Source organism: Topomyia yanbarensis, chromosome 1 (genome assembly GCF_030247195.1).
Source record: "Topomyia yanbarensis strain Yona2022 chromosome 1, ASM3024719v1, whole genome shotgun sequence".
Taxonomy (NCBI): Eukaryota; Metazoa; Arthropoda; class Insecta; order Diptera; family Culicidae; genus Topomyia; species Topomyia yanbarensis.
The window spans coordinates 6984800-7003030 of NC_080670.1; the positions used below are offsets into that span (position 1 = coordinate 6984800).

The window sequence follows — 18231 nt, forward strand, 5'->3', positions numbered from 1 at the left end:
TTCCGCTAGCACACCTTCCTCACTCTGTGAAACAAAAATAACAGTTTGTGAGTTAAGCATGAAGTATGAATTGTGCATCATAATGTCACGAACGTTGTGACAAACGTACCTGTGGAACTACTTCATCAAACGGGGAAGACGATGTTGATGCCTCAACATTTTGAGCTGATCCTGCTTCCCTACCGCAGAACGTTACGTATTGCACACGTTTGTCAGCTGGAAACTGAATGTCCGATATCAAGCTTCCTTCACTCTGTGAAATAGAAAGATTAGGAGGGTGCAATAAGAATTATAAGTCACAATGTCTTGGACTTTATGACGCACTTCCCATAGGACGTTGATACAGTGCCTGAGAATCTTTTATATTTCTTGCTAACTTACCTGAGAAACTATTTCGTCAAACTGGGAAGACGAGGTAGATGTTTCAGGTTTCTGCGTCGATCCAATTGGTCCACTGTGGAAAATATTTTTCTGCAGATTTTCGTCCACTTGAAAACCTGGATGCCGAAGTGCCGCTAGCACGCTTTCTTTATTCTGTAAATAAAAAAGAATAGGTAATTAATTATGTTATACTTATACACAATGCAACGAATAACTTTTTACCGCAAACGTTAAAGAAATTTTATCTTCCACTTCTTCAACAAAAACAAATCCTTTATTTTGCAAGAATTCAACGATCTTGTTTACATCTCCATCTATGTAGTGACCTACAAAAAACATATCTGACAATTATGCAAAAGAAAATGCTAAATTCATTTACTTACCACCCAAAACCTCCAAAATATATGGTGGAAATCCTAAACTAACGAGCTCAGCATGTGGCACAGCCATTTTCTTTCAAATCGATGTGGATTTTTTTATTCAAGTGTTTTAACACTTAATTTTGCCGCATTTGTGAAAAAACATAACCGTCAACAATAAAACTATTACTATTCAAATTTTGACACTTAAAATTTAAATGCGATGACAGTCAATCGAGTCATAGGGCTGCGCACTTAATTTTCAAGTGTAATTTTTGTAAAGGGCATATGGAAAGCACATGAATTCTCAATGTGGCTTGAAACTTAAATGTTATGTGTCTAATCTATTGAAATAAAAGTGTACATTATTTACAGTGTACCTTCCTTATTCATCTAATAGAACACCTCAATTTACATGGTGTCATGATAACGCTACTATTATAGTAAACATGAGAATCCATTGTTTCAAGCACAAAGCATCGGGTTTTTACACATTCGACTAGGAAGTAGCCTTCGTTTGCTAATCAGTCTGTTTGGAATATATAACGGTCGCACCTAAGCAACAATTTTTTTTTCTAAACCGTGATTTCGGTGGGTTACTCATTGATAGACAGGAAACTACATCACTCAAAACATCCACAATAATTATTCATTTAAATTCAACTTAACCCTGCCCACAGGTTAGGGAAATTGAACTCAACCCCAGTCACCGTGGGAAGACCGTGGAAAACGACAGAAATCCTACAACACCAACAGTAAAAGGCTTAACCTCGTCCTTCCTTTCTGCTTGTCACCCAGTAGCCCTCGTTTCCGAGAAGTATCTTCGCACAACTCTGACGATGTACGCATACACACGCACACAGTTGCCACCGTAAGATAGATTGAAATGGTTTCGGAGCTCTTATCATGGATCTGAGTAGGCAGAGCAAAACTCACCGACGGCACTTTTCGAAGGGGTTGATTGTAGTGCCGGAACATACCAACTGAATATGATTCTTTTTTTTTTGTACTGCAGTAGGCCATGTACGACAGACAGTGGTTGTCGACAGGGTCATGTGCGTTGGAGGGGGTTTCAAAATTTTCTTTGAAATATTTTGACTCCCTTATGTAAAAATATTTGAATACTGCGAACTATTTTTTAATATATAAAATATCATTTGACTAACTTCGGTCATTTGGAAGTCAATTCCTGGTATCCTTTTAGGAATTTGAGGGTATGCTTCGCAGAAGTGTGATGGAATTCTGCCCAGAATTCTGGTAAATATTATTCCGTAAGATTTGAAGTCTGTTTCTAATGACCCTACCACTTCTAGTTCTCCGATCTGTTTATCTCACACCCTTGTTTTTACTTGAGTACTAGGGCTCTAAATTTTCATAGCTTTCCCTACTCAGTAAGCTCTATATCGTGAAAAAGTAAAAAAAAAAATCTGGTAGAATATTCTCGGGGAAAAAACTTTTCATTATACTATTCAGGATTTTGACGGATTCTTTTTGAGGATCTGATAGAATCCTTCTCTGGGTTCCAATTGAAACGGTTCAGGATTCAGAAGGATTCTTTTTCAACATTTTTTCGTTGCTTCTCCGAATTCCGCTGGCATTCTTCTTAGAGTTCTGGAGAAATATTTCTCAATATTCTGAAAAAATCCTTCTCAGAATTACAATTGAATCCTTTCTAGGATTTTAATGGAATCCTTTCCACCATTCCGATGAAAGACTCGTCTTCTTTCGCTATCCTGCTTTTGGAAGCCGAGATTTTTGAGAATTCTGATCTTTCTCAAGATACTGATAGCGCCCTTATTCAAGATTCTGATGATCTTAGAATTATAATGGTGTGATTCTCACGATTATGAAGGAAGTTTTCGGGATTCTCATGCTATCTTACTCGGGAGTCTGAATCCTTTTACGAACTTTTGTGTTATCCTGCTTAAGATTGTAGGCATGTATTCAGGTAGAACCCTTTGCAGCATTCTAATTGAATACTCTACAGAATCTACAGATGGAATCCTTCTCATAATTGCGAAAGATTTCTTTCAAATATTTTTTTCTGGATTTTGACGGAATGTTCAGAATTTCGGAGAACAGTATTCTAAAATTTGTAATAATTCTCGAAATTTTGGTTTTATCTATTTCAAGATGCTAATGGCTAATACTTTTTTCGTTATCATTATCGTTGTCGATCTTGAGAAATCTCAGAATTCTGATGACACATATTTTAAGATTCTGACGGAGTCCTTCTAAGGATTGGGCTAATATTCCAATGGAATCATTCTCGAAATTCTAGTAAAAACCTCCTCAGCATTGTGAAATGATAAGGTTTTTCGGAATTTTCAGAGGAATTCTTCAATCCCAGCTGATGCAGCTCGGATCACTCACATCTTAGGATTCTAGTATCATGCTTCTCATGCTTATGAAGGTATTTTTAAGGATTCTCGTGGCATCTCGGGAGTATGAATCATTTTACGATTTTTAGTCTTATCCTGTTCAAGATTTGCAGGTATGTATTCAGGTAGAATCCATGTCCGCATTCTAACTGAATCTTTTTCAGGATTCTGATGGAATCCTCCTCATCATTCCGAGGGAATCATTTTAAATATGTTTACGTTACCCTCCTCTGCTTCTGATGAAATTTTTAAAATTTCGTAGAATGCTTTCTCCAAATTCTGAAATAATTCTTCTGAAGATTTTGATAATATCTTTTTCTAGATGGCGATGGCATTCTTCTCAGTATTCCGATGGAATAATTCTTTCGTATTCCGATCTTGAGAAATCTTAGAATTCTGATGACGCTTTCCTTCAAACTTCTGATTGAGTCCTTCTCGGGATTTGGCTAGTATTCTGATGAAATCCTTCTTGGGTTTCTGATAGAATTCTCCTCCTTAAGACATTCTCAGATTTCCGGAATACCCTGCGGGATTTTTCAATTTCAGCTAAGGTTGCTCGGATTTTTCGAGCTAGGTCACTCTTTCAGTTGTATCCTGTTACCCTCTAGGGTTCGAATGACATGCTTCTCAGTTTTTATTATTTCTATCGTGTAATTAAACGGAAAACATCTATCTTAAAAGGATTAATTAATGCTTCTCAGGATTGTGAGGAAATTCTCATGATTTTGGTTGTAGCTTTCCTGAGATTCTGAGAAAATCTTTTCAGATCGCGGAAAGAATCCTTCTCACTATTGTTTCGTCACTCTGCGCAGCACTCTGTTGGACTTCTGGAAAGAATCTTTCTCAAGATTCTAGTAGAGGCCTACGATATTCCTGCGAAAATGGAACACTTCCTAGGATTATGATATGCTCATTTTTTCGGATAATTCTAAGAAATTATTCAATCTCAGTCGAAGTTGTTCGAATTTTTTAGAATTCTGTAACTCATAGGTCGGTTCTTGTTATACTTTAAGGATTGTAATGGCATGCTTTTCAGGGTTATGATGGAATCTTTTTTAGAACCTAATGGAATCTTATTCGGGATTCTGTGAGATTTTTTACATAACTCTTACATTAGCCTACTCGGGATGATAAGAGAGTTCCGTTCAGGATTCTGACAGAGTCCTTATCAGAATTGTGATAAACTTTTTTCAAAGCGCTGATGGAATCCTTCTCAGCATTCCCGTGGAATACTTCTATCTCTTTATAATGCTCATAATTCTGATGGTATTCTTTTCGATGTTTTGGTGGTATCTTTTTTAATATACTGGCGGAATCATACTCATTCTGATCTGGTTCTGATGACGCATTTTGCAAATCCTTCTCAGGAATTCCGAGAAATCTTTCTCAAAATGGTGATGAAATACTAGTCGGATGGAGTACTTTTCAGGAATTCGATGGTATGCCAATGGAATCATCTGTTGGAAGCTTCTTAGGGTTCTGGCGAAATTCTTATCTAGATGGCCTTCTGTGCCATAATTATGATTAGCTCAGGATTTTGGTATAGTGCTCATGTTATTATTAAAATCCTAGCAAATATTCTGAGAAACGTTAAAATCCCAGTCGTGATCGTTGGGATTTTCTGAGGCGAGAAATCCCTGTTCATATCTTTCCTCGGAAGAGAAGTATAGCTGTTGATCGTCCAGTGTTTTCTCGTAGTACCGACACCTTACCTTGCTTATATACCTTCTTTTTGGTGATTCAAATGTAGTTCCTAGATGGACTATAGCTGTTCTACAATTTTAAAATTTGCAATTTTCTAATGTCGTTACTTGAAATATCAGATCCTATTTTTTTGGAAAAACATCAAAACCATAGCTCATAAAAAAAATTGGTAACATAGCAACTGTGACTGGCAACCCTGCTACCTCCCCGAACGTTCCAGTTCGTCCTCGTTTCGTTCCGTTTGTGGATTGATTTCCCATGCGTACACATTCTTTCGAGCGGAATTACTGCTTTCTGGTTTTGCTGGATTCTCTCAACCACAGCGAGGAACACCACTGTCAGTATGGACGAGTGGCGTGGTAATGGCACTCGAGGGATTACTTATTCGCTTTGGTCCTTGCTTGCGTGTTTGGCAGCGATTCCACCCAGACGCTAGCTAGGCAAAGCCAAAAGAAGAGGTTCACTGCGTGTTAGATATAAGACCGAGCGCGTGCACCGGCTCCTGAATCGATCGAGATGATGAAAGAAAAAAAATGCGATATTGACCTGTCAGAACGTTTGAGATAGGGTGAATCTTGGAGATTTGGAGTCATTTCGTTTGAATATTCTATCTAGTGTTGTTAGTTGAGGTGAATATGATGCATTTGTGTGACTTATATGGGAGTAGAAATGATGAAAGATTTGTTTGGAGCCCTTTTTCTTTGTTTTTATGTTATCTTTTTCTCTTTTCTAATTTTTCTCATATGCCCTGTTTCTCCAATATTTCTGTAGTTTTCAATTTATTTTGATAAATTTTTAACTCTATGTTAAAAGATTTTTAAGCAACTTACAGTTACGCAGTAATTCATTTTCATGGCCTACATTTCTTTTATTTGTGGATCAACTTGTTTTCGTTTTGACTTCTTTTGATCTCAAATTTGTCTCTGTGGTTTGTTACATGTTCAACACATATTTTTACCGATTTTTTGTAGAACTTTTGCTAAGAAAAAATTCCGTGCACTTTTCAATGCCAACAAATATCTCACATAGCAGGCTGAATTTATTTCTACACCGATTTCTGCATAGCGGCAATATTTTTATAGCGCTTGCAATATAAAATTATGCATAGCCTACTTCTTCGAGTTACATACAGTGGACCACTGGGAAAAATTATTCCTAAGCCGTTAGTAAATTTTGAAAAGTTTCAGCTTTCCTGGAAGGTTCTTGCTGGCAGAAAACTTAGGAATATTCGAATAATTTTTTTTCCATGAATTGGACGAATCTTTGAAGAAGTTTTAGTCGTGGTAAACCTGCTCTTGACACATTATTGTCAAAAATATACCATAACTAAAAGCTCTTCATAGTTTCATCCAATTCGTAGAAAAACAAAACCTAATCAAACATTCCTAAATTTCCAGCAGCAAGAACCTTCCAGGAAAGCTCAAGTTTACCCAAGTCAACCAACCCTCGATAATGAAGTGGTAGCTTTGCTTCACCAACCGAACGATATCCTCAAAGAGGCAACCCGCATTTCTGTGCAATTACGTTCATCGGAATGCCGCCGTGTAGCAGAGACCGATGACTTGTTTGGCATTCAGGTCGTGCGTAGGCGGCGGTCGATCCAATAAAAGAAAAGAGAAACTGAATCAAATTGAAGTATCCATCAAACCGTGCTTTTCTTTGCTCGTAGCTACATCGGTGCATGACCTGCTATAAAGTTTGAAACAACCGACTTACTTCAAATCGTAGCAACCCAATCAAACTGACCGCACCATTCAAAGCAAGCAGGCGACCTGTCAATCAAAGTTGCCGCCCGCAATCAATCGCATTCAGTTGTTTTACCCACTCTCAACACCGGGCCATGTATTGGTTTGACTTGGCTACATCGCGGATTGCAACGCCGTTATTGCATAATGGCGGACTGTTATTATTTGTTTACGATTTTCGAAGCCAGCACGAAAAAGGAAAATTTACACACATTATGCGTGGTGAGTGAGATCCCCTTCCCCGCTCTTTCTCTCTTCGGTAGCAGTGGTGTGTTGTGTGGTCGGGAGTTGACGTAACTTGGAAACGTAAGAGCAGACGCACCCGCGCGCGGCAAGTGGCCGTCGTTACGTACGCAACCACCGCTGTTCGAATTGTTATGGCCCGGGTGGCTTGTCCATCAGTCGCCAGGGTTTGACAGGTTCAGCACCGAATGGAACATGTGGAAAAATTCATTTCCTTTGCTTTCCTTTTTCTGCGGCTTCAGAAAACCAATCAAGTGCGAAGTTTGTTGCTCCTGTTTGCTGTGCAATGTGTTATCTATATTGTAGTTGACATAAGTCAACGATGGAAGATTGGCATCCGCTTGTGTAAACACGGAACTGCAAATGTCAAATGAGCTTTTGATCCACAGTCGTCCAGGCGATGGCCGGTTGTGTACATGGATGGTGGCGACAGCAGATAGGGCAGAGTGATTGCTGCTTGTCCCGCAGGGCTTAATCTGCCGAGCGAAGTCCAATTCTACTTTATCGGAAATGAAAAACTGTGCAACTGTCCTCGTGAAATGGCGCCTGATTGTTTGAAGAAAAAACCTCGAGTACGGGATGAATTGTAGATGGGAACATGACTTGGGGGAATTTAAAATCAAGGTTTAGGGTGCTTCTTAAAAAAATAATAATAGACATTTGGCATAGCGGACATTTGGCATAATGTAGTAAAGTGATCATACTGAAGATCATTTGACATAGCGGACATTTGGCATAATTATTTGTATCTTCAGGGAATGGTGATACGGCTCGCTCCCATCGTATGCAATCGTATCACATCTCCAGATCATGGAAACTCCTGCCTTATGAAATTTCTTCATATGTCCGGACCATTCCCCCAGCGAGTTGTCGGTTTTCAAAGCAGCGCAAAATTATTTGCTTGCTATCATTATTTATATCATGCGCTGTTCTTTCGATTTATGTAATGTAAGAAATAATTTTGAACCAGCCCAATTGTCCGATGATTAACAGGTTTATCATTTTTGGGTTCCACCAAATGTTAAAAATGACAATTTACATGTGTATTTACACCTACTATAAACAATGGGAACAATGTGCAAAACTCCGGTAAGCAGGGCTGTATACTGCCACTGAAAGCGAGAGTAGCTAAGCTTTGCACAGTGATTTTTTGGTCAAATTAAATCATTTTCAATATTTACTGATTTCGATGACGTTTTCGTGCTTAGGTTCTTCAGCCAAGTTTCATGAAACTTGATAGCGCATCTAAATCGATTACTATCTGAACTTTTCTTAAGGGGGTAACCCCATTTTTGGGAATTTTTTTTGTGTTCAACAAAAAATATGTTTTCTCTTGTAACCTTATATAGCAGGAAATTTGGAGTAACTTTGCCGAAGGCACTGTTTACCTATATATTTGTAGAGCGAGTTGTATCCATATATTGGTAGGTGTATCTTAAAATCTGTTTTCTAAAGGTTATAATGAATTTCAATCGCGCAAGTTTATACGTTATAACGAATTACATAATTTTCCTGAACAAACTGATTTATTTTGATGTTATGTTTTGAATAGAAACGATTTTTTGCAGAATACTGAAAAATCACGATACAAATAAGTTACAATTTTAGGATCATTAATTTTCGCCTTTTTATACGGCACAGTAATTTAATCGCGCTCCGTGTCCCAAAAATTGCCCGACCATCTTTTTGCAAATGTGAGTGAAGCAAAGATATTAGCTGAAAAAGGTTTTTACGCATTCTTCGTGCTAGTTTCTAAGAAAATCGGTAGCGCTCCGACTTCCCATTTAAATCATACACGTTGAACTTGGTCGGATCAAATATAAGCTTCTTTCGGATCATAGATAGTCACATATTTAGTTAAAAGATTTCGAAAGAAGTGACACAGAAGTATTTAGCCTTTTCTTCGGGCTAGTAAAATTTCTGTAAAAAATATCTATGTGTGAGATTTGGAATCGAACACAGGTAAATTGCCTACAAGGCAATCGATTTATCTACAACGCTAAACCCACCTCCTAATTGTAATATTCTGCTAAAGCGAGAAAATGACGTTGGTGGCGTCTTTTATGAAGGAATATCGCGTCTACATGTCTGCTCACAGAGTAGAGATCGATGGTGTAACCAACGATTCGAGTTTGTCATATGTGGATCTACTGAAGTACGAGAACGGCTGTTTTGTGCACCCTTGGCTAATTGAGCGAAGAATGGCAATCGCCTGGCAGACTGAACAAAATTGTGTGTCTCTACAAACTGGTATTGGGGGACATACAAGAAAATGTGCCATGTTAGCAGTAAGGTTCGATGTGACAATTGCGAAATGAACCATTGGGATGACTCTTGCAATGAGATTTTTTTTATTAAACTTGTTTTTTTCTTTGATCGTACTACCAACAAACTGTCTTTCAGTTTTTCAAAAAAAAAAAAAAAGAAAAAATATAATTTGCTTAAAACCCTTAAAAAAGCTTGAGCTTAGTTTACTTTCACCATATACACTTATGCACCGAACACCCGTTTTTATCAGCCCCTTTGGTGTATCTTTGGTTGACAAAATGGAGGCAATGACGAAACATATTCAACATTATTCCGTATACATAGCCTCATAAACCTGGCTGGTTGACGAAATCGGGTCAAACAGCTGACAAAATCAGGGGCTGATAAAAACGGGTTTTCACTGTATACCTTGGATTGTTCGCTGCAACTACGGTTGTTTGTGATTCATTTGATGTTAATGAGGGCTGTGTGTTGGGTTTGCTGGCAGTTGATGTTGTTTCGTTGGAGGTGTTTGTACATGGTACATGGTTTTCCGTAGTGTGTCTTCTTGTTACAAAACTGACACGTACGGGTCTGCCCTTCATATGTGCACAGTATGATTTGAGATTTGGTAACACCTCTATTTCACATTGAAAGTTCAGATAAGAAGGAATAGGCTTCGCCATTCGCATTCTCGCGACATGAACAGTGTTCGACATACCTGGGAAAAAATCCTCCAGGCTTCGAACGTAACTGATTTCACCGTTTCGTATTCCGACATGTTAGTTGTAATGAACTGATTGCTAGTATACGGAGATAGATCGTGCAGACATGCATTAATTTTATCATTGTCATTTCCAAAAATGGTTGTAACTGGTTTAGATGCAGTGTGGTTGGCGGTGTTTTAATGGTTGATAAATGGTGTTATAGGCCATGGAAGTTTGCTCGGTTAACGCAACAAACACATATCAATCGTTAGAACTTTATGCAATACCTTATTACAAGCCTATGGGACCTGGCAATTATTTTTTGGAACAATGCGATATATTCGATCCCTATTCAATTTGCCTTGCCAGCTGTTTGAAGAGCAACTTAACTTGAACAAAAATCTTCCAAACCAACGACGCACCGAAATACATCCGCTAAAATGCGACCACTCCACAGACAATACTTTCCTCGGGCTTTTGTTTGGTATAATCCCATTAAAAGTCGGGCAAATTGCCTGAACTGCTCATAAACAATCCAGATAACGATGACAATGGCCGACCCGTAGTGTGATGACTTTCTCTTTCGTACTGCACAAGCTTTTTCCCGGCACAACGTCTCGTCTCTCTTGGCGAATTAAACCGAATATTCATTGCCCTTTGCCCCCGAACAAATTAGTAATTATGAACCGTTATTTGCATCTCCTCTCGATTTCAGGTTCCTTCTCCCTCACCCGTGCCAGCTGATCAAACGGAACCGGGCGGTGACTTTGTTCGATTGCCCAAACCGGACCCCCAAGTCCAGGTCCAGGTCCTATGAAAGAAGATGCGAGAAATGAACCCACTGGCGGACGGATGCAGCAATAAGCTGGTGCGAAATCGCAACAGCGGAGACCCCTCGGAGAATACCTGTAGCCCCTGTAGCAGCAATCGCAGCAAGCGGTGTAGGTCCCTGCTGCTGGTTGTTGGGCTCCTGTGCGCACAGATCGTCGCTAGTAGTAGTACACCATTAGAAGATATTAGTAGTAGTGGTGAGTAGACTGGGGTAGTGTTTTGTTTGGAGGGATTGTGGTCAATTTGAGACGTGCGAATGAAGCAATTAATCACCTTCATTATCATTGAGTGGTGGGTGTATAGGATGGGACAGATAGACAGTCAATTTCCGCTGAATTGATTTTGTATTTCCATCTCAACCCATGACAATTCCTGACTAATGAATCATACTTACAAATTTCTGTTTAAATATAAAACCACATTCAGTGTGATACTTTCGGCGCTATGAACATTCCCCAGGGGGATGTCCAATTAATCAAATTAATTTATTTATGACAGATCACAGTAGGCAACGATGACCTTGGACAGCCAAAATCACCGAAGCGTCGCTCGTTTTGAAATAGATATAGAAACGAAACCGGCGTAATTAAAAAAATTGAAAATTCAACAACGAACAAAACAATTGGCCGCTCTAATGGCCTTGGTTGTTCATACACAGTTTACGAGTTCCGCCACATAGCTTCTAACCTACAAGCACCTGTGTGTAGGCACCCCCATTTGTACAGTCGCAATGTGGAATTCGAATGAGCACTGTCAGTATGCTCATCGAACGATGATGACGACGATCGACAAAGATGACTTGTGACAATATAAAATTGCACTTCATTCAGTACTATTACAACCCACCCAACATGCCGGCCCCCTCGGTCCGTTCGTCTCGCATTCCTTCGAAAGGTGCGGAATTTCCATTGTGTTATCTCTTGCACGAGGTACGTGCTTGAATAAGTTTTCGCTTTCGGAAATCGGTAAATGACTTCAACAAACACACACATATATATATATAGAGAGAGCGATTCAACAAAAATTGGCAATCGCTGAATGCACGAAGAGTTGCACAAACCAAACAAAAAAGTGCGGCCAACGGTCGAAGGTATCGATCATTGCATTGAGCAACAACAATGGGCGCATGATGTGGTGAGGTAACGAAGAGGTACTGCTACAACAAAAAGCGCGCGCCCCGAGTACAATATTGACAAATGGGGGGTTGATTATTTTCAGCGCCTTTCTGCGAAGCCCGTCCGCGTCTCCTTCTCCGTCGCGTCGCACAGAAAACTTTTAATTACAGAGCTAGCGCTCGGTTTGAAACGTGGTCGATCGTGGCACATCCCTTGGACCACTCTGGTTGTTTGCCTTGTGATTAATCAAGTCCTGATTGAGAGGTGGGTTTTTGCTTTGTATTCTGCGGACGCCTCAGACGGAGGCGTTTTTGCGCAAATGTGATTAATTCACTTATTAGAGTTTTGAAGGGACGAAAATTGACGCAATGTGAGAAAAATTTACTGAAACGTAATGGGTTATTCCTCCAAATGTTTCAGATGTTTGGAAAAATCGTGCGATATTTCAGCATACTCGTTTAAACTAGCGAGCGAAGGAGGGATGTTGGACGTTACGTTTAGCGTTCTGGATACGGGTGAGGTTGTTCCATATATTATGTCACTATCTGTGTATACAGATGCTTTGCTTTGAAATAGCACTCAATTTTCAATTTTGTTTTCATATTTTCATGTTTTCAATGTTTTCATGTTTTCATGTTTTCATGTTTTCATGTTTTCATGTTTTCATGTTTTCATGTTTTCATGTTTTCATGTTTTCATGTTTTCATGATTTCATGTTTTCATGTTTTCATGTTTTCATGTTTTCATGTTTTCATGTTTTCATGTTTTCATGTTTTCATGTTTTCATGTTTTCATGTTTTCATGTTTTCATGTTTTCATGTTTTCATATTTTCATGTTTTCATGTTTTCATGTTTTCATGTTTTCATGTTTTCATGTTTTCGTGTTTTCATGTTTTTATGTTTTCATTTTTTCATTTTTTCATGTTTTCATGTTTTCATGTTTTTATGTTTTCATGTTTTCATGTTTTCATGTTTTCATGTTTGCATGTTTGCATGTTTGCATGTTTGCATGTTTGCATGTTTTCATGTTTTCATGTTTTCATGTTTTCATGTTTTCATGTTTTCATGTTTTCATGTTTTCATGTTTTCATGTTTTCATGTTTTCATGTTTTCATGTTTTCATGTTTTCATGATTTCATGTTTTCATGTTTTCATGTTTTCATGTTTTCATGTTTTCATGTTTTCATGTTTTCATGTTTTCATGTTTTCATGTTTTCATGTTTTCATGTTTTCATGTTTTCATGTTTTCATGTTTTCATGTTTTCATGTTTTCATGTTTTCATGTTTTCATGTTTTTATGTTTTTATGTTTTTGTTTTTATGTTTTTATGTTTTTATGTTTTTATGTTTTTATGTGTTTATGTTTTTATGTTTTTATGTTTTTATGTTTTTATGTGTTTATGTGTTTATGTGTTTATGTGTTTATGTGTTTATGTGTTTATGTGTTTATGTGTTTATGTGTTTATGTGTTTATGTGTTTATGTGTTTATGTGTTTATGTGTTTATGTGTTTATGTGTTTATGTGTTTATGTGTTTATGTGTTTATGTGTTTATGTGTTTATGTGTTTATGTGTTTATGTGTTTATGTGTTTATGTGTTTATGTGTTTATGTGTTTATGTGTTTATGTGTTTATGTGTTTATATGTTTATATGTTTATGTTTTTATATTTTAATGTTTTTATGTTTTCATGTTTTCAAGTTTTTTGTGTTTCCTTGCTTTTTTCATATTTTCATGCTCCATTTTTCAGTATGATTTTGACATTTTATATGATAGCCTCCTATTAATGAAACATATACCATATTCGTTACATGGTGAAATTGGATATAGTTTTCCGCGGACCTTTACCACATTTGTTTTTTTCTCAATCCATGCTCAACACATTGTATCAGCATTGATGATTGAGTGCTACGGAATCAATTAATAGAGACTAATACTTTGTGCATCCTTCTAGCCGAAAGCATACGCAACGCTTATGAAACAGTATATACACACGATAATCAAACTTTTGCATGTCAATACTATCATCAAATTGCACGATCGGAAATAAATAAAAAAGGATGCAATTATATCTAGAAAAGGAAGTAAATCACCATCACGGACATTACTTACGCTTGTTATTCTGCATCTGTCATGCCACAAGCTTTAACCGACAAGTTCTAAAAGTCGTGATCGTTTCCCTTTCCACAATGATAACAAATCTACAAAATTGATTGCAACCAGTTAACTTACATCCCAAGGACAACCTAAAAATGCCCGAAATTGTTTTAAAATTTCACGATATGCGTGCACCGAACTTTTTCACCAGTAAACAACCGCTTACTTCGATCCGTCGATGCATTCCGGTGATGTTCTTGAAGATTGCACAGCCAAGCCGGCAATAATAACCGTAAATAAAAACGAGTTGCATGCTTGACGTAGCGTGTTCGGTCCACCTGTCTGTTTACAACTAGCGCATGTCAATAAACTAGAGCGAAAAGTGTGCTATTACTATTTATTATTTTCGAAATTGGTCAGTTGAAACCTTACAAATTAGAGGTTACAAGATATTCGTTCTTGTTTCGGCCTGATGGAAGACGATTGAGGGTTAATCACGAATAACTGATACTAGTCACAACTCACAGCCGAGCAAATATTAGACGCTAAAATATCAAGCGTCAATTTGCAAGCATGAATATTTATGACACCTCTTGCTGGTCCTAGTCAGCAAAGGGAAACCGACCGATGGACACGCGTTGAAAACTTTCGCTTTTTCCCCCCACCCATTAGCTGGGCCCGGTTGTGGAGTGCCTTGGCTTGGTGGCGATGATGGCTGTGTGCTACGACCTACCATAGCAGGCGATGGTAGCAAAGGCGACGGTGGCGACGCATTCACATTCGCATTGTTTCTTTGCGTGTTTTGCTAATATGCGTGTGTATAACTCACGAGGCTATCCGCATCGGTTCGAATCGAACACGCCTGCTTGGATAAGCTTCTTGGCACCGCTAAACTAGAAACAGTGACCTTGTTTTGCTGTTCCAATCGGTTGATATGTGCGCTATCGCATGTAATCAGTGTTTGACAGGTTGAAATGTCTCTGGCTACAGTATGAACTACATTTTATAAAGTACAATAATGGCAGTCGTACATGTCGTGAATTGGATGGCGGATTTTGGAAATGGGTTTTTGTGTGTAAAATAATTAAAATGGAGTTAATTTCACTCAATTTTGAGTTTGCGTTCAATAAGGTAAATTTAGGAAATCCAGTGTTAACTCAGCGCTTGTTTTGTTTTTTTTTAATAATTCAATCTTGAGTAGAGTATACTTCAATTTTCGCCAAATTACTTCTTTTTTAGTAAACGTCAAACAATTACAACTATCTTATTGGTCCGAATTGTTCGACTTTGAATAAGAGGTAAAACTCGAAAGTAGCCAAGTTTATGTTGAAAGGACCTATTTTCAAGGTTCTTTTATTTTTCTGTTAAGGGGTTTGTAGGAAGTTCCTTCGTGTATAGTTATTGACACAGTTGTTCGATGAAAAAGATTTTAAGAATCTCGTCATTACAAATCGCTTATACAATCAAAATTAAAGTACCTCGTCTTTAGTCATACCGACGGCGAATGTTTGTACTAATATATATGCAAATAAAACGCTTAAACAAATCTTTTTAAAATGATGCTCCTCCTCGGGTGCCAAGTTGGGAGGTTACCAGGGATGCGATAGCAGAAGCGCTGAATTCGATTTGCATAACAAATCAACTTGACATTAGCAAACAACAATCAACCAGAACTTCGTCACCGCTTACGCTATCCGCGCTTACACTTTGTCGTCGTTTTATGGGACGAAGCTGATTCACAACACTATTGAAACCTGCCTCGAACCGTACAGGGCACTATGGGTCACAGGGGCGGTTTTTTGGTACAAAAATCAATATCTTCCAAACCGTTCATTTTAGAGAAATTATGTCTGAGAGAATATTTGTGGGAATAAAGTTGGCTTTCTTTTGAAGTAAAATATAACTAGGGTGGTCCTCTCGAACATTCTTTTCGAAAAAATATTTTTCGAACGAAATGGTATAGCAAGGTACTTACTTCAGCAAAGTTGTAGAAAAATGTTTTTCAAGAAACATTTTCAAATGCATCAAAGTTATAGCACTATCGGTTTTCATGTTATAATTATTTTTATTCTTTAACTTAGGGTGTTTCTGAAAAAGTCAGTTTTTTAACTATAACTTTTTAAGTAGTTAGTCTATCTTAATACTCTCTATGAAGCAATTTTAGTACTTTTCATTGCGCATATTTTGCTGAAGAATGTGAATCGATATCATTTTTCGTTATCGAGTTACGATCATTTCTTTAAATAAAAATGATAGTTTTCAATGACCTCTAACTCAGAAGGTTGCAAAAAGTAGCAGCTAAATTTGTACTCTTTCGAAAATGCATAAAAAATACTATCAAATATCTCGAAATCAACTTTTGCTTTTTTGTCCTTCGATGTCATATATAAACAACAACACCACGAGTCGTGACAGTTTAATTGGTATCAATCCCATTCATGTATCGAATCGCAGTAGCTGACGACTGCTTTGATGAACGCGTGTAGTGCATTGTATTATTAGTTCCGTTAAAATGGATAAAAGAAAATCATTCGATCTCTGGAAAGTGCCCAAAGGTGAAAAGACAAATAAAATAAAGGCTGGGTTTGAGAAAATTATGAGATCATTTGATGTGGGAGAAAATGAAAAAAAGAATTTCGCTCGGAATGCAAAAGCTGTACCAATTAAAACATGTAAAAGGTTTGATCAATTTTGGAAAGACAGTCATCAAATTGAGACGAAAGTGCTCGATAAAAATTCGAAATATTTTGAGAAGCTGTTAACAGTTCCAAAAAAAAGCACTTCCTCCTAAAACAGCATTCACAGAAATTCGTCGCTTACTCAGAACAGAATGAAGGGTAATCCTTAATTCGCTTTTTAAAGTAACATGCTCTACATTTTATACTGTTTATATAATGTTCAAAATTATAGGCCGTCCAAAAAACCGAGTGCATGAATTGTGCTTGAAAAGGAAAAGGAAACTTAAACTTTGGGAAAAGAAACGCGATTCAGATAACTATAGCGACGACGATGCTGATGATGTTGATGATTGTGATTATAATAATTATGATGATGTCGATTATAATAAAATAGTTATGTAGAATAGTAAAATAAATATCTGCCTGAGTCTAACGTTTTCAATATTTGTGTACATATCTTTGACAAGCTCAAAAAATCATTTAAAAACTCGACTTTTCGATCTAGTAAAGCAGGTGCTAAATGGCGATGACCAGGCCCTTAACCCATTCATGCCCATGTTGTTTGTGGACAACAACTTTTTTAAACAGCTATAACTTTTGATTGAGGCGAGATTTGCTCACAAAAACAAGTAAGGCTCATTGATGTGATTATTGCCTTAAATTTGAGTATTAACAGTTACAAGCATCAGCTCTAGAACTGAAGTTATTGCAATTAGTCTGATTGGATTCCCATGGAGCAGTGCTGCCAGGGATAGTTTACGTTGACGAAGGAAAATGATTTTTTCATATATCTTCGTTATGGTGCAATATTATTGAAAACTGATAAAACTTATCAATTTAGACTGTCGTTGGCTACGTTTTCTACGTAATTGCACTATTGTAATTATTCTAGGAGAATTGCATTGAGCATTACAAGTTAAAAATTGACCAGCTTCTAGCACTACCATGGAAGCACCTATCTTTATGAAAATAGGCTTTTCGTGTTTCTTGACCCAACCGTTTTCAAGGAAAAATAGTTTGAAACCCTACATGCACTAGAAAAAAGTTGGGCATGAAAGGGTTAAAAACAGCCGTAAGCTGATGTCATTTGATCATAATGTTGATGTCAACATTTTTCGCTGAAGGATAAAAAAGCAAAAGTTGATTTTGAGATACTTTATAGCATTTTTGATGCACTTTCGAAAAAGTACAAATTTAGCTGCTACTTTTTGCAACCTTCTGAGTTAAAGGTCATTGAAAACTATCATTTTTATTTAAAAAAATGATCGTAACTCGATAACGAAAAATGATATCGATTCACATTCTTCAGCAAAAATATGTGCAATGAAAAGTACTAAAATTGCTTCATAGAGAGTATTAAGATAGACTAACTACTTAAAAAGTTATAGCTAAAAAACTGACTTTTTCAGAAACACCCTAGGTTAGAGAAGAAAAATAATTATAACATGAAAACCGATAATGCTATAACTTTGATGCATTTGAAAATTTTACTTGAAAAACATTTTTCTACAACATTGCTGAAGTAAGTACCTTGCTACACCATTTCGTTCGAAACATATTTTTTCGAAAAGAATGTTCGAGAGGACCACCCTAGTTACATTTTACTTTAAAAGAAAGCCAATTTAATTTCCAAAAATATTCTCTAATTTTTGTACCGAAAAACCGCCTTTGTGACCCATAGTGCAGGGAAGAGAAAATGAATTTAACTTCATTTGATATTTTCGTTGCCAATTTCAGAAACAAGTG

General features: G+C 37.3%; 1 protein-coding gene across 1 annotated transcript in view; it reads left to right on the forward strand.

Moving 5' to 3' along the window:
* The window catches only part of LOC131676744 (uncharacterized), a 117894-nt gene that overhangs the window by 86283 nt on the left and 13380 nt on the right, over nt 1–18231 (forward strand). The window contains exon 3 of the mRNA XM_058956025.1: nt 10483–10795. Within this exon, the coding sequence (XP_058812008.1) occupies nt 10591–10795 (205 nt within the window). The 5' untranslated portion in view covers nt 10483–10590. The remainder of the gene's footprint in view (nt 1–10482; nt 10796–18231) is intronic.